This window comes from Dermochelys coriacea, chromosome 3 (genome assembly GCF_009764565.3).
Source record: "Dermochelys coriacea isolate rDerCor1 chromosome 3, rDerCor1.pri.v4, whole genome shotgun sequence".
NCBI classification, from domain to species: Eukaryota; Metazoa; Chordata; order Testudines; family Dermochelyidae; genus Dermochelys; species Dermochelys coriacea.
The window spans coordinates 1,016,743-1,042,331 of record NC_050070.1 but is presented as its reverse complement, the minus strand read 5'-3'; the positions used below and the strand labels follow the sequence as shown (position 1 = coordinate 1,042,331).

At 58.0% G+C, this 25,589-nt stretch overlaps 1 protein-coding gene across 1 annotated transcript in view; it reads left to right on the top strand.

The window, feature by feature from the left end:
* Positions 1 to 3,231: 3,231 nt before the first annotated feature.
* Positions 3,232 to 25,589, top strand: part of MPV17 (mitochondrial inner membrane protein MPV17) — a 43,239-nt gene continuing 20,881 nt past the window's right edge. Inside the window, exons 1-2 of the mRNA XM_038393625.2 lie at positions 3,232 to 3,316; positions 6,048 to 6,135. Of these exons, the coding sequence (XP_038249553.1) occupies positions 6,063 to 6,135 (73 nt within the window). The 5' untranslated portion in view covers positions 3,232 to 3,316; positions 6,048 to 6,062. The remainder of the gene's footprint in view (positions 3,317 to 6,047; positions 6,136 to 25,589) is intronic.

The window sequence follows — 25,589 nt, the reverse complement described above, 5'->3', positions numbered from 1 at the left end:
AGCACGGGGTGACCTGGGGTTACATCTACTACAGGGCCCCCAAGCGCAGTGGTACCACAGTGGGACAGGGCAGCCGCCGAGCAACGTCTCTGAACCCAGAGTGCAAGAATCCTAGACCCTATGCCGGTCCAGCGGTGAGGCTTGGGTGTTGATAACTCCCCCCCGTGCTCCTCACCTATGCCTGCTCCTGCCCTGTAATCCCCTGGCTCCTGCATCACCCCCCTCACCCCTGCCTGCTCCTACCCTGCAATCCCCCAACCCCTCGCCTGGACTGCTCCTGCCCAATGCATCCGATGAAGTGAGCTGTAGCTCACGAAAGCTTGTGCTCTAATAAATTTGTTAGTCTCTAAGGTGCCACAAGTCCTCCTTTTCTTTTTGTGAATACAGACTAACACGGCTGCTACTCTGAAACCTGCTCCTGCCCTGCAATCCTGACCCCTCGCCTGCTCCTGCCCTATAACCCCCCTGCTCCCGCATCACCCCCGACCCCTCGCCTGCTCCTGCCCTGCAATCCCGACCCCTCGCCTGCTCCTGTTCTATAACCCCGCCTGCTCCTGCATCACCCTCGACCCCTCTCCCGCTCCTGCCCTATAACCCCCCTGCTCCCGCATCACCCCCGACCCCTCGCCTGTTCCTGCCCTATAACCCCCCTGCTCCTGCATCACCCCCGACCCCTCGCCTGCTCCTGCCCTATAACCCCCCTGCTCCTGCATCACCCCCGACCCCTCGCCTGCTCCTGCCCTGCAATCCCGACCCCTCGCCTGCTCCTGCCCTATAACCCCCCTGCTCCTGCATCACCCCCGACCCCTCTCCCGCTCCTGCCCTATAACCCCCCTGCTCCTGCATCACCCCCGACCCCTCGCCTGTTCCTGCCCTATAACCCCCCTGCTCCTGCATCACCCCCGACCCCTCGCCTGCTCCTGCCCTATAACCCCCCTGCTCCTGCATCACCCCCGACCCCTCGCCCGCTCCTGCCCTATAACCGCCCTGCTCCTGCATCACCCCCGACCCCTCGCCCGCTCCTGCCCTATAACCCCCCTGCTCCTGCATCACCCCGACCCCTCGCCCGCTCCTGCCCTATAACCCCCCTGCTCCTGCATCACCCCCGACCCCTCGCCTGCTCCTGCCCTGCAATCCCGACCCCTCGCCTGCTCCTGTTCTATAACCCCCCCTGCTCCTGCATCACCCCCGACCCCTCTCCCGCTCCTGCCCTATACCCCCCTGCTCCTGCATCACCCCCGACCCCTCGCCTGCTCCTGCCCTGCAATCCTGACCCCTCGCCTGCTCCTGCCCTATAACCCCCCTGCTCCCGCATCACCCCCGACCCCTCGCCTGTTCCTGCCCTATAACCCCCCTGCTCCCGCATCACCCCCGACCCCTCGCCTGTTCCTGCCCTATAACCCCCCTGCTCCCGCATCACCCCCGACCCCTCGCCTGTTCCTGCCCTATAACCCCCTGCTCCCGCATCACCCCCCGACCCCTCGCCTGCTCCTGCCCTATAACCCCCCCTGCTCCTGCATCACCCCCGACCCCTCGCCTGCTCCTGCCCTGCAATCCCGACCCCTCGCCTGCTCCTGCCCTATAACCCCCCTGCTCCTGCATCACCCCCGACCCCTCTCCCGCTCCTGCCCTATAACCCCCCTGCTCCTGCATCACCCCCGACCCCTCGCCTGTTCCTGCCCTATAACCCCCCTGCTCCTGCATCACCCCCGACCCCTCGCCTGCTCCTGCCCTATAACCCCCCTGCTCCTGCATCACCCCCGACCCCTCGCCCGCTCCTGCCCTATAACCCCCCTGCTCCTGCATCACCCCCGACCCCTCGCCCGCTCCTGCCCTATAACCCCCCTGCTCCTGCATCACCCCGACCCCTCGCCCGCTCCTGCCCTATAACCCCCTGCTCCTGCATCACCCCCGACCCCTCGCCTGCTCCTGCCCTGCAATCCCGACCCCTCGCCTGCTCCTGTTCTATAACCCCCCCTGCTCCTGCATCACCCCCGACCCCTCTCCCGCTCCTGCCCTATACCCCCCCTGCTCCTGCATCACCCCGACCCTTCGCCTGCTCCTGCCCTATAACCCCCCTGCTCCTGCATCACCCCCGACCCCTCGCCTGCTCCTGCCCTGCAATCCCGACCCCTCGCCTGCTCCTGCCCTATAACCCCCCTGCTCCTGCATCACCCCGACCCCTCGCCCGCTCCTGCCCTATAACCCCCCTGCTCCTGCATCACCCCCGACCCCTCGCCCGCTCCTGCCCTATAACCCCCCTGCTCCTGCATCACCCCGACCCCTCGCCCGCTCCTGCCCTATAACCCCCCTGCTCCTGCATCACCCCCGACCCCTCGCCCGCTCCTGCCCTATAACCCCCCTGCTCCTGCATCACCCCCGACCCCTCGCCTGCTCCTGCCCTATAACCCCCGACCCCTCGCCTGCTCCTGTTCTATAACCCCCCCTGCTCCTGCATCACCCCCGACCCCTCTCCCGCTCCTGCCCTATACCCCCCTGCTCCTGCATCACCCCGACCCTTCGCCTGCTCCTGCCCTATAACCCCCCTGCTCCCGCATCACCCCCGACCCCTCGCCTGTTCCTGCCCTATAACCCCCCTGCTCCTGCATCACCCCCGACCCCTCGCCTGCTCCTGCCCTGCAATCCCGACCCCTCGCCCGCTCCTGCCCTATAACCCCCCTGCTCCTGCATCACCCCCCGACCCCTCGCCTGTTCCTGCCCTATAACCCCCCTGCTCCTGCATCACCCCCGACCCCTCGCCTGCTCCTGCCCTGCAATCCCGACCCTTCGCCTGCTCCTGCCCTATAACCCCCCTGCTCCTGCATCACCCCTGACCCCTCGCCCGCTCCTGCCCCCCTCTATAATCGCCCCCCGGAGCTCGCTGCGGCCTCCCGCCGTCTGCCAGGGCGGCTCCCGGCCCCCGCTCGGGGCAGGGCTGGAACGGGGCCGGCGGGGGGTCCCCAGGCTGGGAGCCGGGCGGCGGAGCGGCTCGACCCCGCGCCGCCCCGCCCCGTGGGGGTGACGCTGCCGGGGGGCGGGGACCAGCCCGGCCCCCCCCACCCGGGGTCCCGCCCCGCGGCCAGATCCGCCGCCGCCGTCACGGAGCCCGGCGGGGCGGGAGCGTCAGGGGGTCGCGCCCCGGCAGGTGGGGGGGGGCCGCTCCCTGAGTGTCACGTGACGTGTCAGCCCCGCGCACTTGTGCATGTGACCGGAAGTCATCGGGCTCTTGGTCCCGAGGAACCGGAAGTGTGTGTGGGACGTCACTTCCCGCTGCACCAATAGGCTGCGGAGGGGCGGGCTGGAGGCGGTGGCACAGGTAGGGGGATGGGCGGTGTTAATGACGTCACCGGGCGTTCTCTGCCGGGCCCTGGGTGTTTTTCTCACTGGGGGACCCGGCCCCGGGGGCTGTCAGCGGGGCGGGGTCACGGGGGGGCGGTCACAGCGGGGGGTGGGTCACGGGGCAGTGGGGGGGCTCTGGTCACACGGGGGGGTTGTCACAGCTGGGGGGGTGGGGTCGCAGGGGGCAGTAGGGGGTGCGGTCAGGTCAGGGGGGAGGGTCAGGTCACGGGGGCACTAGGGGGTGGGGTCAGGTCACGGGGGCTGTCACAGCTGGGGGGTGGGGTCAGGTCAGGGGGGAGTCAGGTCACATGCGGGGCTGTCCCAGCTGGGGGTGGGGTCAAATCACAGGGGGCAATAGGGGTGGGGTCAGGACACGGGAGAGCTGTCACAGTTGGGGGGGCAGGGTCAGGTCACATGGGGGCTGTCACAGCTTGGGGGGTGGCACTCCGGGGGGGCTGGTCTCCGAGCTTCCTTTGAGCTGGGGGGTCCAGCTGGGAATGAGGTCCTGGGAGCTGAGCACAGCACTCCAGCGCTGGGGAGCAGGACTGGCCCCAACACCCCAAGTCTGCACCCCTCTCGGGGGTCCCATGGCTGCCCAGAGACTGGGACAGCTCAGAAAGTGCCTCCTCCCAGTGGCCTCGCTTCCCTCATGTGTCCTCGGCCAGTGACAGCGGGCCGGGGCGCTGGGTGAGTCTGTGCAGGAGATGGGGCAGCACCTGCTCCAGAGCGCCAGGGGGCCCAGCGCTGGGCTCAGCATGCACCAGGCACGAGGGGCCTGACCTCTTCCTGGTAGGCGCTGGCGCTCTCAGAGAGGAGAGACTAGACGAAGTCTGGCAACCCCGTACTGCCTAGGGCCAGCCCTTCATCCGGGGGTGAGAGGCGTCTGTACTGGGCCTGTGTAACGAGCTTCAGGCAGGGGATGCAGTTTAAGTCCAGTCACCTGGACGCTTTCCCATTAAGAGCTTGAAAAGAAAATCCTCTTCCCTGGCTTCTTCTCCCGCCCCTGCCCAGCCCCCAGCACTGGGGCATGCAGGCAGGGAGGGGAGTGAGGAGAGACCAGCGAAGGGCATTTCAGCTCTCATTAAATCTCTGCTAGAGGCTCCCCAGCAGGCAGGGCACCCGGCCTGGGCAAGTGCCTCGCTGGGTGGATTTGTTGCCTGCAGCCGCAGCCCTTGGACTCAGAGACTTTAGGGCCAGATGGGCCAATTATGATCATCTAGCCTGACCTCCTGCATACGGCAGGCCACAGAACCTCACCTACCCACCCCTGTGGTAGACCCAGAGCCTCTGGCTGAGTCACTGATGTCCTCAAATCATGGTTTAAAGACTTCACGTGACAGAGACTCCACCATTCGCACAAGTTCAAACCAGCGAGTGACCTGGGCCCCAGGCTGCAGAGGGAGGCGAACACCCCCACCCCCGGGTCTCTGCCAATCTGACTGGGGGAAAATTCCTTCCAATCCCCAAATCTGGGGATCAGTTAGACCCTGGGCATGTGGGTGAGACCCACTAGCCAGACACCTGGGAAACAGTTCTCTGCAGCAACTCAGAGCCCTTCCCACCCCCGTGTCCCATCACCAGCCACTGGGGAGATTTGCTGCTAGCGGTCGCAGATCGGCTCAGTGCCATCATAGGCAGCCCCATCGGCAGCCCCATCACACCATCCTCTCCATAAACTGATCACGCTCAGGCTGGAAGCCAGTTTGGGGTTTTGCCCCCACTGCTCCCCTTGGGCGGCTGCTCCAGAACTTCACTCCTCTGGTGGTGAGAAACCTCCATCTAATTGCAAGTCTGAACCTGCTGATGGCTAGTCTCTAGCCATGCGTTCCTGTGCCCACATGGGTGCTTTGCTTCAATAACCCCTCTCCCAGCCCGGTGTTTCTCCCTGGGATGGATTTGGAGAGAGCAATCCCAACTCCCCTCGGCCTGCGTCTGGTCGGGCTAAACAAGCCGAGCTCGTTGAGTCTCCTCCCGTAAGGCAGGTTCTCCATTCCTCCGATCAGCCTCGTCGCCCTTCTCTGCACCTCTTCCAGTCTGAATTCATCGTCCTTTCCCGTGGCAGAGCAGCCCTGCCCACAGTGCTCCAGCTGAGGGCTCACCAGTGCCTGGTATAACGATACTAACGCTGCCCCGTCTCTCCGGGAAATCCCTCGCCTGATGCACCCTAGGACTGCCTTAGCCTTTTTCACAGCTGCATCACGCTGGCAGCTCATAGTCACCCTGTGATCGATCCCTACACCCAGGTCTCTCCTCCTCCCTTGCTTCCAAGGGAGACGTCCCCAGCTCAGAGCAGGGATTCTGGTTGTTAGTCCCCAAGTGTGTGACCTGGCACCTTGGCATGGATATCTCCGCTCTCCACCCTGGGATTGGGCCTGCTTGGCACTGGGCTGGGGGAGCAGGTGGGGCTGGAGATGAGTGTGTCCTGGGGCAGGTACCCGCCCGTGCCCAGTGTGGTGCTGTGAGCACTGGCCTACAGGAGGAGACAGGACTGAAGCCTGACCTGATGTACATGTGGGCCCTGCCCTAGGCTCTCTCACACTGGCCAGGGGCTGATTCTCCTCCACTTCCTGCCCCGGGAGTCTGTGCCAGCGTTAAACAGATGCTGTCTCTCACTTGCCGTGCTGGCCATTGGGAAGGCTGCAGAGGGGACTGCTGGGTGAGGAGGGGGAACAGGGCAGTGTGACTTACTTCTATCTTCTCTTGTCCAGCTGGCTGCAGGCAGGATGGCAGCGCTGTGGAGGTTGTACCAGCGGCTCATGGCCCAGCATCCCTGGAAGGTGCAGATCCTCACAGCTGGTAAGAGCCTTTGGCTATTCCTTCGAGTGGCTCTGCCCGGGGCTTTCTCGGAGGAGAGTTGCTGTGAGGCTAAGCACGGGGCAGGCCCCAGGCCCGGGAACTGCAGGGTGGAGTGAGGCAAAGGTGCGTGGAGTGAGCTGGGTCTCATGCTCTGGAGCTGGGACTCTTCTAGCTGCTGCCTGCGCTCGGGTCTGGGGACAGAGAATGCTGCACCTTGGGCTTGAGAGGTGGGCAGGGGGACAGGCTGAGTGTCGCTGCTGGGCAGCTGGCCGTAGCCAGGGGCATGGGCAGGCAAGAGGCCTACCTAGGCTGGGCTGGCCCAGCTCTCTTACCCTTGATGCCCTGGTATTACCGGGACCTGGCTGAACATGCAGAGTTGCTGCTTCGGGGCCTAGATCAAAGCTGGTGGATGGCTAGGAGCAACCATTTGGGACATCCCCTCGCCAGCAAGTGAGCCAGGGCCTCCCCCACATGCCTCCCCTCTGCTTGGGGTTGCTGGGGAAGGTGCTAGTTCCAAGTCTGACACGTGAGCCAGCCCCAGGAGCGGCATGCATGGCTCACACACACGTGTCTGTCCTGTGCGCGTTTGCCACTCGCCCAGCCCAGCCCTGGCTGCAGCTTTAGCAGTGACAGCTGGGCTGGGTTGGGGAGGGTGGGGGGCCCTTTCAGTATGCTCACATGCCTCCTGCAGGTGCTGGGCCCCCCACCCTCCCTAAGGGTCCCCACACCTGAGCCAGTCTGTTTACGTGACAAATCTGAGGAATTGTCCCAGACTGTGGTGTTAGTAGAGGAGGTCTGGGAACAAATCGATAAATTACACAGCAGTATGTCCCCAGGACCAGAAGGTATCACCCCAGGGTTCTGAAGGAACTCAAATATGAAATTGCAGAACTGCAAGCTGAGGTATGTAACCTATAGCTTAATCAGCCTCTGGACCAGACGACTGGGAGTTAACGTGATGCCAATTTTTAAAAAGGTTTCAGAGTAGCAGCCGTGTTGGTCTGTATCCGCAAAAAGAAAAGGAGTACTTGTGGCACCTTAGAAACTAACAAATTTATTGGAGTATAAGCTTTCGTGAGCTACACCCCGCTTCATCGGATGCATAGAATGGAACATAGAGTAAGAAGAGAGATATATATATATATATATATACACACACATACAGAGAAGGTGGAAGTTGCCAAACAAACTTTAAGGGGCTAATTAATTAAGATGAGCTATTATCAGAGGCGATCCTGGCAATTACAGGCTTACTTGGAGTCCTCCTGGATAATTCTCTGAAAATATCCACTCAATATGCAGCGGCAGTCAAAAAAGAGAACAATGTTAGGAACCGTTGGAAAGGGATAGATAATAAGACAATGAATAACATAATGTCACTCTAGAAATCCACCTTGAATACTGCAGGCAGTTCTAGTTGCCTCATCTCAAAAACAATACATTAGAATTGGAAAAATAAAGAGGGAGGCAACAAAAATGATTAGGGCGATGGAACAGCTTCCTTATAAGGAGAGATTAAAAAGACCAGGACTGTTCAGTTTAAGGGCTCCAGAGGCAATTACAGGCCGGTAAGCCTGACTTCACTACTGGGCAAACTGGTTGAAACTATAGTAAAGAACAGAATTGTCAGCCATATAGATGAACATGATGTTGGGGAAGAGTCAACATGGTTTTTGTAAAGGGAAATAATTCCTCACCAATCTGCTAGAATTCTTTGCGGGAGCATGTTGACAAGGGGGATCCTGTGGATATAGCGTTCTTAGATTTTCAAAAAGAAAAGGAGTACTTGTGGCACCTTAGAGACTAACAAATTTATTAGAGCATAACTTTCGTGAGCTACAGCTCACTTCAAATGCATCCGATGAAGTGAGCTGTAGCTCACGAAAGCTTATGCTCTAATAAATTTGTTAGTCTCTAAGGTGCCACAAGTACTCCTTTTCTTTTTGCGAATACAGACTAACACGGCTGCTACTATGAAACCTTAGATTTTCAGAAAGCCTTTGACAAAGTCCCTCACCAAAGGCTCTTAAGCAAAGTAAGCTGTCGTGGGATAAGAGGGAAGGTCCTCTCATGGATTGGTAACTGGTTAAAAGACAAGAAACAAAGGGTAGGAATAAACGATCAGTTTTCAGACTGGAGAGAGGTAAATGGTGTCCCCCAGGGGTCTGTACTGGGCCCGGTCCTATTCTACATATTCATAAATGATCTGGAAAAAGGGGTAAACAGTGAGGTGGCAAAATTTGCAATGCTACAAAACTACTCAAGATAGTTAAGTCCCAGGCAGACTGTGAAGAGTTACAAAAGGATCTCACAAAACTGGGTCACTGGGCTACAAAATGGCAGGTGAAATTCAATGTTGATGAATGCAAAGTAATGCACAATGGGAAACATAATCCCAGCTGTACATATACAATGATGGGGTCTAAATTAGCTGTTACCACTCAAGAAAGATCTTGGAGTCATCATGGATAGTTCTCTGAAAACATCCACTTGATGTGCAGCGGCAGCCAAAAAAACAAACAGAATGTTGGGAATCATTAAGAAAGGGAGAGATAGGAAGACAGAAAATATCATGTTGCCTCTATATAAATCCATGGTACGCCCACATCTTGAATACTGCATGCAGATGTGGTCACCCCATCTCAAAAAAGAGATATTGGACTTAGAAAAGGTTCAGAAAAGGGCAACAAAAATGATGAGGGGTCTGGAACAGCTTCCATATGAAGAGAGATGAATAAGACTGGGACTTTTCAGTTTGGAAAAGAGACGACTAAGGGGGGATATGATAGAGGTCTATAAAATCATGACTGGATGGGCAGGGATGGTGTCTCTAGCCTCTGTTTGCCAGAAGCTGGGAATGGACGACAGGGGATGGATAACTTGATGATTCCCTGTTCTGTTCATTCCCTCTGGGGCCCCTGGCACTGGCCGCTGGCGGCAGACAGGACAGCGGGGGAGGCTGGCGTTACCCTTACCCGTTGGAGCCCATCCAGTTCCCTCCCACATAGGTAGGGGGCAAAGGCTTCTGCTGCCCCAGAGCAGAGTGCGCTGGTCAGGGGCTATGGGGCGGGTGAGCCCTGAGAAGGAGCCTGGCTTCAGGGCAGGGGTGTCCCCCTCCCATGCAGCTGCTCTGTGGGGAAGTGGGTGGAGCTTGTGGCTGTGTGTGTGTTGTTGTGGGTGGGGATATTTGTGTGTGTGTGTGTCTTGCTATGGGTGGTGTGGTGTGCATGTGTCTCTGTGTGTACATGTGTCCGTATATGCGTGTGGCTTTGGGTGGGGATGTGTGTGTGCACATGTCTCTGTGCATGTGTGTGTGGCTGTTGCTGTGGGTGGAGACGTGTGCATGTGCGTCTCTATGTCTCTGTGTGTGTGTGTGTGCTGCTGTGGTGGGGATGTGTGTGTTAAAGTACTGCACAGGATCTTTTCAGGGGGAATAAGGCAAAGTGCCGCATTTATTGGTAATACATGTATCAATCAACACTGTATCATATGCATGGGATATAGATTACACTCCTGCACTCACACACAAGCACACTCTGCTTGTTATTGTTACCAACTAGTTGCTCCCCTTAACTTCACTTACCAGGTGAGTTAGATGCGGGAGGGGTGGAGCTGGGCTTCTGCCGATCTGGATCGATGCTTCAATGTTGAGAAGACAAGACCCGAGGTCCCCTGCAAGACATCTCACATTTATAGCAGCTTCCCTCTCATGCAAGTCTATACCAGATTCAAAATCTGTGTCCGTGCCAGTTGGTGACCTGTGGCGCCTCCTTCTGGGTGTTGTCTTAATGCTGCCACGTTTATTTTCAAAGAGGATGTTTTCCAAAGAGGGTGCTCGCTTCTAACTCCCAAGGCCGTCAATATGTCTGATCTTTAGTGAGCCCACTTGACAAGTTTTATTGGTTTTGGGTCTGGCTTCCATCCCCTCTCCAACTGTTGCAGCTGTCTGGAGGTGCTGGCCTTCCACGCCTTGCTCATTCACATCTCGTTCATTCAACAGGGCAATTGATTAAAAGGGGGGAGATCTTATTCTACTCCTAGCGAAAAGACATGTTTCTTCTAATTTAACTATCCTTAGGGGCTATAACATTATACCAAGGCTCAATACAAAGTTTCTATATAAGGGTTTGATACCAAGTTCCTATATCAAAGGGCTTGATACAAAGTTGTATGAAAATAGAGGTTATATGAAAAGACTTAATACAAGGTTATATGAAGAGGCATAATACAAAGTCATATGAAAGTTATGCAAAGATGCTTAATGCAGAGATTTACCTACATGTGCGTTTGTGTGTTACTGGTGTGGGGATGTGTGCGTGTGTCTCTGTGTGTGTGGGTGTTGCTGTGGGTGCAGACGTGGGGCTGGGGTGCTGAAGTGCCGTGCCGGAGGCTGCGCTGGGTTGTGGGTTGGAGGCCAGCCCGTGTTGGAGTGCTGGGTGTGCCATGCCCAGTGGGGCCTGGCCATGCTCTGGGGTGGGGAGGTTGCAGGGGCTGCAGCCCCATGCGGAGAGGAGCCCCCAGCTGCATGTGCTGGGGCTGCCGGCTTGTCAGTGAGCAGGGCAGGGAGTCACCTTCTGGTGGGTGTTTGGCTCTGGTACGAGCCTCGGTGCCCTGGCGGATTCGCATTCCCCCCACCCCTGCTTGAGTGGCGGGGCGGGGCGCTGAGGTGGGCAGCAGCTTTGGCCAGTCACAGGTATCCCCTCCCTGCCAGCCCCAGCACCCCACTGTTCCTCCCTCAGGCACCCCAGGCCAGGTCTGAGCTGTCGGGCTGCAGCCAGGAGAGGGCAGCACACGCTCAGGTTGAGGCGCCCTCCAGGGCTGAGCTCTCGTCTAAAGGGGTCTCTGGCGTCTAAGGGGGTCTCTGGCTTCCGTCTGGGACAGGCCAGGCATTTCCTGGCTCTCCCCTGCCCTTCCTCAGAGCTCAGCTGCTGTGCTGGGGCTGCAGCTATCTACAGGGGTCACTCCTGTCCTGCAGCTCCCCAGGGATGTGCGCCGGGCTGGCTCGGTCTCGGCCCCGAGGCAGGCTGGGTGGCCCAGACTATGTGCACAAGACTGTTCTGAGCTAGGCCCAAGACAGCCTGGCTAGGCTGGGCACTGTCCCACCCGGAGATCTGCCAGGCTGGTCCCTGGAGCTCTCTGCTCCCCTTTACGCAGTGCTGTGCCCTCAACTTGGCTCTGCATATGTGCCCACCTGGCAGAGCAGCCCTGGCCCCTTTCACCAGCCCTCCTGCTGCTCCTTGGTCTGCCCTGAGCAGGGTCCAAACGGGCAGCCCCTGCAGAGAAACAGGCTCTTGCCCAGAGCTGCAGCCCTGGGTCCCCAGTCCCTGCCAAGTCTGGGGGCAGGGACCCTGAGTGAGAATGAGGAACTGGAGAACAATAAGGGCCAGGCTCCAGGAGCCCTGAGTGGGCTAGTGGAGGGGCAGCCTGACGCTGGGGGGCAGGCACCCACCCTGGCAGCTGACTCTGAGCACCAGGGGGCTCCAGCAGGGAGCAGAGTGAGGCTGTGTGGCTGGGACAAGCTTGGGCATTACTGTCACCGGGCGCAGGGTTCCCTGGCCACCCTGGATTAACCCCTTTGTGCCGTGGAGCAGGAGCAGGGCTTGGGGAAAGACGCTGACACCAGGCCATTGACCAAAGCCGTCTGGGGCATCGGGGATCTCTCTGTCGCTCTGCGACGGCCGATGGGGCCAGAAAGTGGACTTGGAACCAGACTGCCCCTTCTTACCCAGTCAGCACAGCTGCTCAGATTCCTGCCCCCGGGCGCTCCCCTGCTGCCAAAGTCAGCTCAGTGGCCTGACCTCGCACAGACAGGCAGGGCCTGTAACCTCTCAGATGACCCCTCCTCCCCACCTGGCGCATAGGAGGCCATGGGGGGCTTGGTTGTTCATGCGTAAGAAGACTCAGTCCCTGCTTTAGTGCAGATCTTGGCAGCTCCCTGAGCAGTGACAGACCCGCTAGTGTGGTGAGCAGGATGCTCTGTGCCCTGTTGCCTGTTCGTTGGAGCAGGTGGGTGTGTGGCAGGGGGTTGGGTCTGCTGGATGCCCAGGCTGGAGTGGGTTTTCTGCCTCCTGGCAGAAGTGGGGGGCATCTCTGGACTCTAGGCTAAGGTGTGGTGTGCCCCTCTGCCCACAGCGGCCTGGTCTGTGTGGAGGCAACGGGCATGAACTGGACAAGCACAGGCTGGGTAGCTTACCCAGGAGATGGCTAGTGGGTGACTTTGTACCTACGTGGGGAGAGGGCTCTGCAGCCTAGCAGCCAGAGGCAGAACAAGAGCCAGTGGCTCGCAATCTTTCCAGACGACTGTGCCCCTCTCCCCAGGCTGGTTTGTCTTGTGTACCCCAAGATTCACCTCACTTACAAACCACTTGCTAATAAAATCAGACATAAAAATCCAGGAGTGTCCCAGCCACACTGTTACTGACAAATTACCGACGTCTCACTGTCACCACGGAACAATAACCCGTTGGAACAGAACTCCTGTACTTATGGGTCAGTGTCTAGTGTCCATAGAGCAATAGAAACAAGTCATTGGCTGGAGGAAATTTTACTTTGTGCTGACTTTGCTAGTGCTTTTTATGTAGCCTGTTGTAAGACCATGGCAATATCTAAAGGAGTTCATGTACCCGCTGGTGAGCGCTGGGTATCCCCAGGGAGCGTGTCCCCCCCCGGGTTGAGAAGCACTGAGCTAGAGAACTCCAGACTGGAAAGAAGGCGCAGAAGTCTCACCGTGAGGGTAATTCCAGCACTTGTGGTATTTACATCCGTCCTGGCTGGCTCTGCCTCCCGCTCAGCTCTGGCTCGCCAGCAGGCTGGGCTGGACCCAGAGCTGCTGCAGAAGCTCTCTGGCCTGGGCCATGCAGGAGAGCAGACAAGCCGGTCACGACTGCGCCCTGCTGAGGCTGAATTGGCAGCGATCCTGGGGGACGAAAGGCTCCCTCCCTTCTCCTAGGCCACGGAGCCAGCGGGAGCCCAGGGCTCAGAGCCCCAAGGGGCAGGGGCCGACCACAAGACCTGGGAGAGCAGCAGCTGCCCCCTGGGGCGGACTCCTCATTGGTGTTACTGCAGTGCCCGGGACCCGCTGTGGGCACTGCACAAGTGAGGCCCAAGAGACAGACAGGCAGCTGGGCAGTGTCTCTGCACACCGCCAGCCCGGCTGCTGGGTCTCTGGAGGGCTCGTGGCAAAGGAGGAGGCAAGTGAACGGGGGGCAGGGAGGGCCTAGGAGCCCCCCATTCATGAGGGCGCCGGGGAGAGCACCAAAAGCCTGTTAGCAATGTCACGGGTGGGCAGTGGAGCTGGCCCCTTCGATGGTAGGCGAGGGACTAGGCTGAGTGGGGACAGGCTGTGCCGGGCCGTGGCAGTGGTGTCTGAGGCGTTAGCGAGGAGGGATCCTGATGCGCTCAGAGTGCTGGGCTAGGATCGTGATCTTCCAGCAGCACCCTGACTGCTGCTCAGCCGCCCCGGCCGGAGCTCGTGGGGGGTTCCTGGTGCGAGGTTGGGATCCTGCGTTTTCCCAAATATTTTCCATTCCCAGGAGGAGCATTGGGGCAGGGGTGTTGGCTTGATGCCTGGTGCCATGCTCCCCTAGCACCTGGGCTTGGCAGTTTGTTGTGCCCGGAGGGGGAGGGGGGGTCTTTGTGCATTTCCTGCTCTCGTGTCTGGGCTTATGGCCTCCCGGCTCCCGGAGGGTTCGGGCCAGAGCCTGGCTGGACAGCAGCACCCCCTCCCCCAACACCAGTTATTGGCAGGGCACATGCTGGTGGGAGCTGGCTGATGGGATCCGTGTTAGCACAGAGACAGGGTCTGCTCCTGCTCCAGCTGTTCCAGCCTTGGGGTCTCCGGCGCCTGTCCCTTGGCTTTCACCTGCCTGGAGGGCAAGGCTGATGGCCAGGTGCCAGGCTTTGGGGCAGCACAGGGTCCTGCCTCTTGCTGCTGTGCAGGCAAGGTGAGTCTGGCGGGCAGCGGGACCAGGGGCATGCCTGGGGGCGGGCGCTGCAAGGCAGCACAGGGCCAGCAGCGAAGGTGATGCTGCAGCCCAGCTGCTCTCTGGCTAGAGGGACCAACCCTTGGACCCGGCAGACATTTCCAGTGGGCTGGGTTTGAAGCCCCCGTGACTGAGCCTGTTTGACTCGCTGCCTTCTGGTTCACTGTGTAACTCCCGGGGCATGAACCCCAAAGGATGTAGGTCACTCGGCTGCCCATCCGGCTGCAGAGTTAGGAGGCATTCCTAGACCGTCAGGTCCACTCCCGCTCATCTGCAGCGCTGGGACGAGAGCCCTGTTCTAATGGGCTGAAGAGGAGCTGGCTCCTAGCAGCGTCCTCCAAACAAGCCCTCACAGCGTCTCTAAGCTAGAGCCTGCTGCCCAGGGCCGCCTGCTGGCTGGGCATGGCTGGATCCCCAGCCTATAGCATGGTGACAAAATGCAGCTGTGAGTCAGGCCTGCACTTGCTGTTCTCTGAGCATCCCTGGGGCTTTCCCCCTGCTCAGTCTCCTCTCCTAGCTCTGGCAGTGCGAAGCGCCAGCCAGTCTGTGTCCTGTGTGGGGTCCCATGAGCCCCTCCTGCTCTGGCTGTCAGGGTGAGTCAGCAAAGCAGCTCCACCCTGCTCCTGGCACTAGCCCATTATGTGGCAGAGGCAGTGAGGTGCAGGGGTAGGGAGCCCTGTGTTCTACCCCAGCTCTCCTACTGACCTGCTCTGCGACCTGCTTCCCCTCCCTGCCCCCTTTGGCTGACATGGTTGTGAGGGGCAGGGCTGGCTCTCACCCACACGTACTGTGCCTGGCAGGGGCAACACGTTGGAGGGACACAGTGGAGCACCAGCTTGGGGGGGCACATATCCCCCTACGTGGCCTGCACGTTAAGGACAGCTACATTATTCAGTTGTTTCTGTCCCATTGATGACTGGGGAACATTTTTAAGTCTTTTGAAGCTGGCGAATGAGTTCAGGGTGATGCAGGCACAATGAGAGGGATTCTTATACATTCGCAGTACTCTGGAAAGATAGTGCTTACAAAGTACTGAAAGTGAGTCCAAGATCTCTTTCTTGGGGATAACAGCTAATTTAGGCACCGTCATTTTGTATGTATAGAATCATAGAAGATCAGGGCTGGAAGGAACCTCGGGAGGTGTCTAGTCCAACCCCCTGCTCAAAGCAGGACCAACCCCAACTAAATCATCCCGGCCAGGGCTTTGTCAAGCCGGGCCTTAAAAACCTCAAAGGATGGACTTTCCACCACCTCCCTAGGGAACCCATTCCAGTGCTTCACCACCCTCCTAGTGAAATAGTTTGTCCGAATACAGGCAGTCCCCAACTTTGACGTTCGAGTTACGAGTGGCACTTATGCCGTTTATACATGGACATCCTGTTTTTTGACTTTCCGACACCAATTTTGACTTTACGATGCTTGAGCTGACGCAACACCACGCCAGCAAACAAGTTCATACACGCACTGGCATTCTGTGCCGCCGCTCTCCCTGACTCAAGACACTCCGTAGCTGTTCCGACGCCATTTTTACATGTTGATTCTTTGTGCTGCCATGCTTTTTCTTAAAAGTTAGTGTTTCTTTGCCTATAATAATGGCAGAAAAGCAAAAATCTGGTGCAAGTGATGTTTCTCTTTCTACGAAACATAGAACAAGTACTATGGAAACAAAAATGGAAATAGTTAACAGGTCCAAGAAAGGTGAGATGCCAACTGAAATTGGTAAAGCTTTGGATATCCCCCGAACAACTATCATGACCATCCTGAAAGACAAGGTACGAATTCAGGAACATGTTAAGGGCTCAGCTCCTATGCAATCAACTGTGATAACTAAGCCGCGCGTTGGACTTATCGCCCAGGTTGAGAAACTCTTAACTTTTTGGCTGGAAAATCAAAATGAATGCCGGGCTCCGGTGAGTTCAGGCAGAATTCAGAAGAAGGCCGGGAGTCTTTACGATGATCTAAAGATACAACGGGGGAGAGTTCCAACGCTGAGCCTTTTAATGCCAGTAGGGGCTGGTTTATGTGGTTTAAAGCCAGGGCCAATTTGCACAGCATCAAGGGCTCAGATGAAGCAGCTGATGGGGAGGTAGCTTGTATTTTTCCTGAGACATTGGCTGAGAGCACTGAAGGGGGCTGGGGGGGGGGGGAATTGTGCTCAGCAAGTTTTGAATGTTAATGAAACTAGGCTCCTTTGGAAAAAAAAATGCCACCGAGAACCGACATGGCCAAAGAGGAGAAATCCATGCCAGGGTACAAAGCTGCTAAAGATAGGCTCACTCTTTTGCTCAGTGCAAATGCTGCAGTTGACTTCAAACTTAAACCTTTGCTTGGGTACCATTCAGAAAACGCCAGGGCTTTCAAAGGATATTCCAAAGCATTTCTCCCAGTGATATGGAAATCCGATCCTAAGGTGTGGGTCAATCGGAACATTTTTGAGAATTGGTTTAATCATCATTTTGTGCCAAGCGTCAGGGATTATTGCAGCAAAAACCATCTTGCATTTAACTCATTGTTAATCCTTGACAATGCTCCTGGTCATCCAGCCATCCTTGATGACATGCATCCTGACACCAAAGTGGTGTTTCTGCCCCCAACACCACCTCACTGTTGCAATTCATGGACCAGAGGGTAATTGCATCCTTCAAGGCCCACTATCTCAGGAGCACATTTGCCCAGTGTGATGAAGTGGGAATGTTCTTAATGTTTTCTCTGAATACTGTGCGAGTACCTCAGTTTCTCCCATGCAGTTCTTAAGTATCTAGGTGGTGGGATAAGCTGGCTGATTGTTGCAGAGCCTTAGAGGAACAGTGTGATTGTGTCTGCACAGAGAATGGCCGACAACCTGTCTCCTGGCAACTGATGGCCTGGGCCCCCCCCCCGCAAGGTGCCAACTGAAGGTTTTGGAGAACAAAGATCAGGTGGCCTCCTGGCCCAGGAAAGAGACAAAGGCCGGAGGAAGGGTGGGAGAGTTTCAGTTTGGAGCTGGCTGGGGAAATGGAGGGAGGCCCAGATGGGGCTCTGGCCTCTCTGGCCCCGAAGACGCACCTGACTGAGGGGTCCTGTTCTCTGTACCTACAAGCTCTGTTTTAGACCATGTTCCTGTCGTCTAATAAACTCTGTTTTACTGGCTGGCTGCGAGTCATGTCTGACTACAGAATTGGGGTACAGGGCCCTCTGGCTTCCCCAGGAGCCCCGATGGTGTGGACTCGCTGCAGGAAGTGCACGGTGTAAAGAGGAGATGCTGAATGCTCCAAGGTCAGACCCAGGAAGGTCGAAGTTGTGTAAGCTTCTTTCCCTGGAGACAGGCTGCTCACAGAGAGGAGGCTCCCCCAGAGTCCTGACTGGCTTCGTATGGAGTAGTTCCAGAGCATCGCCTGGTGACTCCGTGGCACCCAGGCCATCAGGGCAAATGAGAGGAAGGTGGACCAACTCTGAAGGAATTCTGGAGGGGCTTCAAAATTTACCATGCAGTTAAGAACACTGGTGAGGCAGGGAATGTAGTCAAACAATCCAATTGGAATGGTTTTTGGAGAAAATTGTGACCTGATTTTGTGTCTGACTTCCAAGGATTCACAGACACTGTGGAGGAGGTGACCAAACACTGTTGTTGAAATGGGCAAAGAACTCAACTTAAACATTGCACCAGAGGATGTCGATGAGTTGCTGTCATCACATTTTGAAGAATTAACTAATGAGGACCTCATTGCTTTGGAACAGCAAAAAGTGGCAGAGGAAGAAGAAGATGCACGCACTGTTGGAGAGACGACTCCTCTTAACATCTTGACAACAAAAGTATTGGCTGAGGCATTTCAACGTTTGGAAGCTGCCATGTCCTTGTTTGAGGAACACGATCCCAATATTGAATGCAGTGCATCTGTGAATAGGAACATATTCAACATATACAGGAAAAGAGGAGAACATCTGTCCAGACTTCCTTGGACACTGTAGTAAGGTCGAAGACTCACCAGTGCGGCACCTCCTACTGCTCATCCGGGAATTCGCTCTTTTCCAGCATAGCGAGAGCCCTCTGCAGGCCGGTGTCTTGCCTGCGCTGGCCCCGTGTCCCTCCAGGACCCCGGTGCCCTTTTCCTCAGCGTTCTGCCCTAGCAGTACCCCCACCCTATTCCCAGGCTGCCCCACTGCAGCCCCTGTACCTTTCGTAGGCCTTCACCAAGGCCTGCAGCCTGGGGGTTTACCAGGCTGGAGCTCCCCAGCTCCCTTTGCCCTTCCCCAGCACTGCTCCGCTTCAGTACCTTACTCCCAGGCAGCCAGGCCTTCCCACTCCAGGGCTAGAGTGAGACTCCTTCAGCTCCTGGCCCCCAGCCCTCTTATCAGGGCCAGCTGGGCCCTAATTTGCTGGCCACACCTGTGGTCAGCTACTCCCTCAGCTTCCCCCAGCTGTTCTCACTCCATTTCCCAGCCAGCCCTCTCCAGGGCTGCTTTTCACCCCCTGTTCTGCAGGAGTGCGGCAGCTGACACTTACTTTTAGTCCTTCCAAATCACCTCAAAAACCCCACCCAATTAGACCAACCCATGAGCTCAGAAGAAGGTGTCCCATCTCCTTCTTTGTTCCTTCTGTAGGCTTCTTAAACTACAAATCAAATGACAGGATCAGCAATGCCCAGGAACCAATTGTGTCGTAAGTCCCAGGACTGCCTGTACTATATTTCTTTATGTATGTTTAGCTTATTGTGTGATTGTTTTATGTCAACATGATTGCTATTTACAATATAAATACATTGCTGTAGCTATATTACTCGTGTACAATTGATTGAGTAGAAAAATCTGGGTTATTTTGGTGAAAATAGTGTATTGGGCCTTGGGTCAATGACCCAGTTATAACATTGGTTCCTATGGGAAATCGGTTCTGAGTTACGATCTTTTGACTTAAGATGCAATTTTCAGGAACCAATTGTGTCGTCAGTCCGAGGACTCCCTGCCTGTATCCAACCTAGACCTCCCCCACTGCAACTTGAGACCATTACTCCTCCTTCTGTCATCTGCCACCACTGAGAACAGCTGAGCTCCGTCCTCTTTGGAACCCCCCTTCAGGGAGCTGAAGGCTGCTATCAAATCCCCCCTCACTCTTCTCTTCTGCAGACTAAATAGCCCCAGTTCCCTCAGCCTCATCTCGTAAGTCATGTGCCCCAGCCCCCTAATAATTTTCATTGCCCTCCGCTGGACTCTCTCCAATTTGTCCACATCCCTTCTGTAGTGGGGGCCCCACCAGTTCGGATTGTATTTTGCCATGTGCATTACTTTGCATTTAACATTAAATTTCAACTGCTATTTTGTGCCAAGTCACCCAGTTTTGTGAGATCCCTTTGCAGCTCTTCGCCGTCTGCCTGGAACTTAACTATCTTGAGTAGTTTTGTAGCATCTGCAAACTTTGCCCCCTCACTGTTCACCCCTTTTTGAGGACCATTCATGAGTATGCTGAACAGCCCTGGTCCCAGTGCAGACCCCTGGGGACACCACTATTTACCTCTCTCCATTCTGAAAATGGACCATTATTCCTGCCCTTTGTTTCCTGGCTTTTAACAGGTTTCAGAGTAGCAGCCGTGTTAGTCTGTATTCGCAAAAAGAACAGGAGGACTTGTGGCACCTTAGAGACTAACAAATTTATTTGAACATAAGCTTTCGTGAGCTTCATTGGATGCATTCCGATGAAGTGAGCTGTAGTTCATGGAAAGCTTATGCTCAAATAAATCTGTTAGTCTCTAAGGGGTGCCACAAGTACTCCTTTTCTTTTTGTCTTTAACTGGAGGTCCTGGGAATGCTTTCAGGATCAACTCAGGATCCTTAATTTAATTTAATGACCAGCCTTTTGTTATCTTAATCACCCTGTCTCTGTTTATACAAAAATGCCCTGCACCAAGGGTGGAAGTTTTCCTAGCACAGAACTCTACATTCCATACTCAATCTCTGACTCCAGGGTGCTGCTGGGCCCTTGCCCCTTCCAGGAGATTGGGGAGGGGCATGTGACCCTTAGCCCCCCCACCGCATCTCCCTGCCCCAGTCAGCTGGGGCTCGTGCGCCGTGGATGCTGCTACGTACGGCGAGTGCTAAGAGCTCTGCCCAGGTCTAGCCAGATCCCCCCGATGGCACCTGGCCCGGCCCTGGCTGCTGCCATGCACCACCACTCATGGGCTTGTTTGGCCAAAGTGCCCAGGCTGGGGACACCAGTCAGCCAGCGCTGAGCCAGACCCCCATGCCATGTGCTGGGGGAGCTGGCGGGCACATGTGCCCTGCAGAGGTGCAGCCTGTGTGGGGCCCATGGGGCTGTCCCTGGGGGGCAGGCTGGGCTCCCCTGGCAGTTTTGCCCTGCGGTGGTTTTGCTCAGCTGTTCCCTGGGATGCAGCGATTTAATCTCCCTAAAAGGGTTGGTGACGTGTTGTTTGCTGAGGTGGGAGGTGGCATAAATCTTGGTGCGAGCCTGGCGCTGGGCCATGTTTACCCAGCGCAATCCTGCAAATGGCTCCTTGGCCTCAAGGACGCTCTGCCACCCACCCCTTGTGCTGCCATCAGCTGTTTTGGGAGCTGGAGGCGGCAGGATGTGTGTGTGAGAGCTGCTGCTGTCAGTGGGGCCCGTTAGCCTGGCTCCTTCGGGAGGGCACGGCAGCAACCAAAGCACCTGCCACGTTCCCCAGCAGCCTGGCTGGGGAGTGCAGGGCCCAGACAACTGGCCCGTGGCTGCATTGCTACAGGAGCTGCAAGCATGGGGTGCGTGGGCACCCACACTCGTCCTTACCCCTGAGTGTGAGACGCTCCAGAAGGGTCTGTGTGTGCGTGCTGAGTGTGAGCGAGTGTGAGGCACCCCAGAGGACTACATGCACACACCCACACACCCTGAGTGTGAGGTGCCCTAGAGGGCTCTGTGCACGTGCACACACGCTCACACACACACACACACATACATGCACACCCAGAGGGTGGGAGCGAATGTGAGCTGGCTAAGAGACCTCAGCTGCTCATGGGTGTGCTGGCCACTCTGGCTGGTCTCTGTTGGTGGCTGTGCTTCCCCGCCCTCCATCTCCCAAGCCATGCAGCTGCCACTGTGGTCAACTGTTTTCTACCTGGTTTATTTTTCTCCTGTTTATGTGGTGGGGAGCAGTGTGTCCGCCAGGCCGGGGAGTGGGGAAGGGTGGACTGGCCGGGTAGGGGAGCAGCGGGTCAGACTAGGGCGGGTGGGAAGTGGTGGATGGGGAGTGGTGGGCTGGGGCAGGCCAGGCGGGTCCGACCAGGGCGGGTGGGAAGTGGTGGATGGGGAGTGGCGGGCCGGGGCAGGCCAGGCGGGTCCGACCAGGGCGGGTGGGAAGTGGTGGATGGGGAGTGGCGAGCCGGTGTGGGTGGGTCGGGCCAGAGCAGGTGGGAAGCGGTAGGCCGGGGTGGGTGGGGAGTGTCAGACCAGGAGGAGGGGGAGTGGCATGCTGAGGAGGCTAGCCAGGCTGAGGTAGGGGAGGAATGGGATGGAGTGCTGGGGGAGCAGTGTGCCAGCCATCTGAGAGGAGACATGGTGGGCATGGGGTGCTGGATAGGCCAGGTTGGAGTGGGCAGGGCAGGGGACGTGGCTGGCTAGGGAGGGCATGTCATGGTGTGGGGCCAGCCAAGGAGAGTGAGTTGGGTGGTGCGGCCAGGACCAGATTTTGTCTCTTCAGTAGACTCAGGATTTCCTAGTTCATCCCAGCTGGGCTCGAGCAGATTCCCTGATCTTGGCTCATTCCTTTCCTAGGCTGCATCTGCACTTCCCGCTCTGCTGACACCCTGCAGAGTCATGGCCCCATGCATGTGTCCTGCAGGGCGAGGGGGTTGGGCATAGAGCACTGACTTGTCTGGGACCCTGAAGAAACGGGTTCAGTTTCCAGCTCTGCTACAAAGTCCCCATGTGGCCTTGGACAAGGGACGTCAACTCACTGCACCTTACTCGTAAGATGGGCCTGGCCTTCCTCACCTCGCAGGGGTGCTGCCATGTTAGATTTGTGCGTGTGCGAGATGCTCAGATACTATAGTGACGTGGTCATAGCAAACGGGCAGCAGCACCTAAGGTATTATTTAGCCAGAGAGACCAAGGCAAGCACTAGCCGTGTGCACAGCATTGAGAAAATTGCACCACGGCTAGCAGTAAGCATTTTACAAGGACCTGCGATCGCTAATGGCATCGTCTTGTGCCTCTCCGTAATGTTACCGAGCAGAGCTGGGTTGGGCCTCCGAGGGGTGAATGAAAAAACAGCCGGGAGAAGGACACCAGCCAGGCTCTCCCGGGCGGTGGGATGAGCAGTGGGGCCGGAAGGTCATTGCTGCCATGTTCCGCGGCTGTGATGCGGGTGGCCAGAGGAGGAGGCTGCTGCATTAAGGAGTGGCCCTGGAAGGATTTTAGAGGCACAGCGGGAAGCGCCAGCTGCGTGAACTGGGTGAGCGTTGGCAGAGAGGGGAAAAGGGAAGGAGGTGGGGGAAGCCTACGGGACAAAGGGGCACTTAGGTTTCTGCCAGTCGGCGCAGTTAGCTCTCTGTTGCCATATACTGATGAACTGGGGGAAAGAATTTCTGAGCCGAGCTCGTTCGCAGAGAGGCTCGTTGGGCCAGGGCGATGGGGCACATCCACTTGTCTGGGCTATGGGGTTACAAGCGGTTGTTGCCTGTGTCATGTGCTGTGCTGCTCTAACCTCCCTCTGAGTGTGGCGGCCAGGCACTGGTGGCCTATGGGAGTTTGCCACGAGTGGACAGGACCCTGCCAGTGGGGTGCTAAGGAGACATTTGTCCCCAGGAAGGTGGGAAACAGGCAGCGGCTGTGGGCCAGGGGGCTGTGGGTGGAGGGGAGTTGTGGTGGCTGCGGTCCCGCTGTCTGTCTCACAGGACCCAGTGCTGGTGCGGGTAGATCTCCGGCCAGGTTTCTGGGTGGGCCCAGGCCGGTTTTGTCCGTAAGGTTAAGCGGAATCCCTGGCGATGGCCCTGCCTGGCCCTGGAGGCTGTTGACACACCCAGCAAAGGGTCACTTCCGTGCACAGCGGCGTGTCCCACAGCGCCAGCAGCAGCTTCTGGCTGGCCCCAACCCCGGGCTCTCTGCTGAGCCCCACAGGCAGAGCGGGGGCCTGTGGCTGCAGCCGTGCTGCTCCCTGCCCTTGGACAGGAGCCTTCGGAGGCAGGAGTGTAATTTGTAAATGGATCGTGTAATTATGGATTAATAGCCACTGGAGAGGCACGCAGGAACCGCAGACACTGTGGCCTACTTAGACTTGGGCCTGTTTCAAAGTCCCAAGGCGAGGATGAAAAGCAGCCTGCAAGCTCAGCCAGTCAGCCAGCTAGCCAGCCCCAGCCTGCCCACCTACCCCAGCCAGCCAGCCTGTCCCGGCCAGCCAGCTGGGCCCTGTACATCTGGCTCACCCTCTGCTGGGGTAGGAAGGAGGGCACCGAAGCCAGCTCCGCGGCCGACGGCCTGAACCATCTCGCTAGCCCATCCTGCCACACGAGAAGCCCCTGGGAGTCCTAGCTCTTGGGTCAGTCTGGACATGTGTGGTTGCCCCAGGGCCATTGCTTCCGGGGTCCCCGAGCCCCAGCCTGACAGCCTGAAGCTGGGGAGGTGCTGGGCAGGCTACAGTGCCTGTGGGCCCCAGCCTCCCGCTCTTGGGCTCCCACGTGGCAGGAAGCAGCACTGGTTGCTCTCCACACTGCCCTTCAGGAGACCCCCAGGGGGTGCCGCAGGCTGGCACGTGGCCCCATGGGTTTGGTGCCAGGCATGCAGTGCTCGAGTGAGGCTGGGCCCAGCCTGCATCAGTGCTGCTAGTGCATGTATGTGGCCTGATGCCCTGAGCAGGGTGTGCGCAGCCCATGAGAGGCTGGCCCGCTGTGCCTCCAGGCCATGTGCTGGGCCTGAGTCCCTGGGGCTGGGCCATCGCTCGGGTTATGGCCCAGCCCCTGGGGAGAGGAGCGGACCCGAGCGCAAACGGGGGATGGCAGCTGCCCAAGTGAAGTCATCGCGGGGGAGAGATTAATCTAATCTCCCCGGGGACGCAGGCTGCTTCCTGGCACAGGGACCTGCTCATCCTATTACACTTGGCAGGTGCTGGCAGGGTGAGGTGCTTCGTCACTCCCTCCAGTCGGGCAGGCTCCCGCAGGCTGGGCAGGGGGCCCAGCTGCTCTTGGGAATGAATCAATGAAACCTGCCGGGGCGGTGCTGAATGGCTGCACATTTATCAATGGAGGGACAGAGAGGAGCTGTCGGAAGCGCTGCCCAGGGAGATGCAGCCAGGTGGGATCTGCTAACCCAAGCCCTCCTGTGACTTGGGCCTCCCGCCCTGGCCATCCTCAGGGACACACACACAAGTCTGGCTGCTCCCCTTAGCATCACCCGCGGGGGACCAGCTTCCCCGTCGCCCATGGCACGCCCGGCTCATCCCTCGTCCATGCGCCGGCACCGCATCTCCCTTACTCGTCTGCCAGGCCTGGCTCAGGCGGGTGAGTGATGTGCAGTCCCCAGTGCATCTGCAGAGCCTGCTTGTCGCTGGGGGCTGGCCTGAGAGTCCTGGGGGGTCTGTCAGAGCCACAGCTTATGGGATGGGGCAGTCGACCCAATGCCCAAGCCGGAAGCGGGGCCCCCATCGGCTGGGCACAGTGCAGACCCTACCTGGGAGCAGGGCCCCCATCAGGCCTCAGAGACACGGCAGTTCTCACCTCGGTCTGACACACACAGACAGGCAAGATGGTTCCTACAGCAGCTTGGCTGGCTCCTCGCGTTGGCTTGCCCGAGCTGGCCCATGGCTCCACCTTGGCCTCTCAGGGCTGGGGGCTGGCAGACGCAGTAGGCAGATGGCTGATCCACGGTTCCCGTGTTTGACCAAAGGGCCGGGACACTGCAGATCCACCCCGGGAGCACCTGGATGGGGCACGGGACAAGCCTCCTGCAGGGGCCGCACAGACAGACCGGCGTTGCTGTGGGCCAGGGCCCAGTCTCAGCATCGTGGAGGCCGTGGCCCTGCTCCTGTGGAAGTGGGAAGGGAGTCCAAAGGGGTTGCTCCCAAGGGATTGGTCACAGTCTGAGCATAGACCAGCCCCAGTATATCAGTGACACACAGCTTTGTCCTGGGGCTGGGGACAGCACTATGACCCCCTGTCTTGGGCCAGGCTGGCACCGGGACCCCACGTCCTGGGCTGGCCTGGCACCGGGACCCCACATCCTGGGCTGGCCTGGCACGGGGACCCCACTTCCTGGGCTGGCACCGGGACCCCATGTCCTGGGCTGGCCTGGCTGGGCACTGCGGTGCCCCCTCATGTTGGGGTTCTGGCCACAAGGAACCGAGGATGGGAGTAGCTCATTCTGTGCCACGCCCAGGGGACGAGGATGAGAGAGGCTTCCACTGGCCGGCCTTTCCCCATTCCTCTTCCTCATGTCCTGGTTCTTGAGCCAGCCAGGCTGCCAGAGTCCCAGTTGTCTCTCCTCGAGCAGTGGGGCTCCAGGAGGGCTGGGGAAGGGGTGGT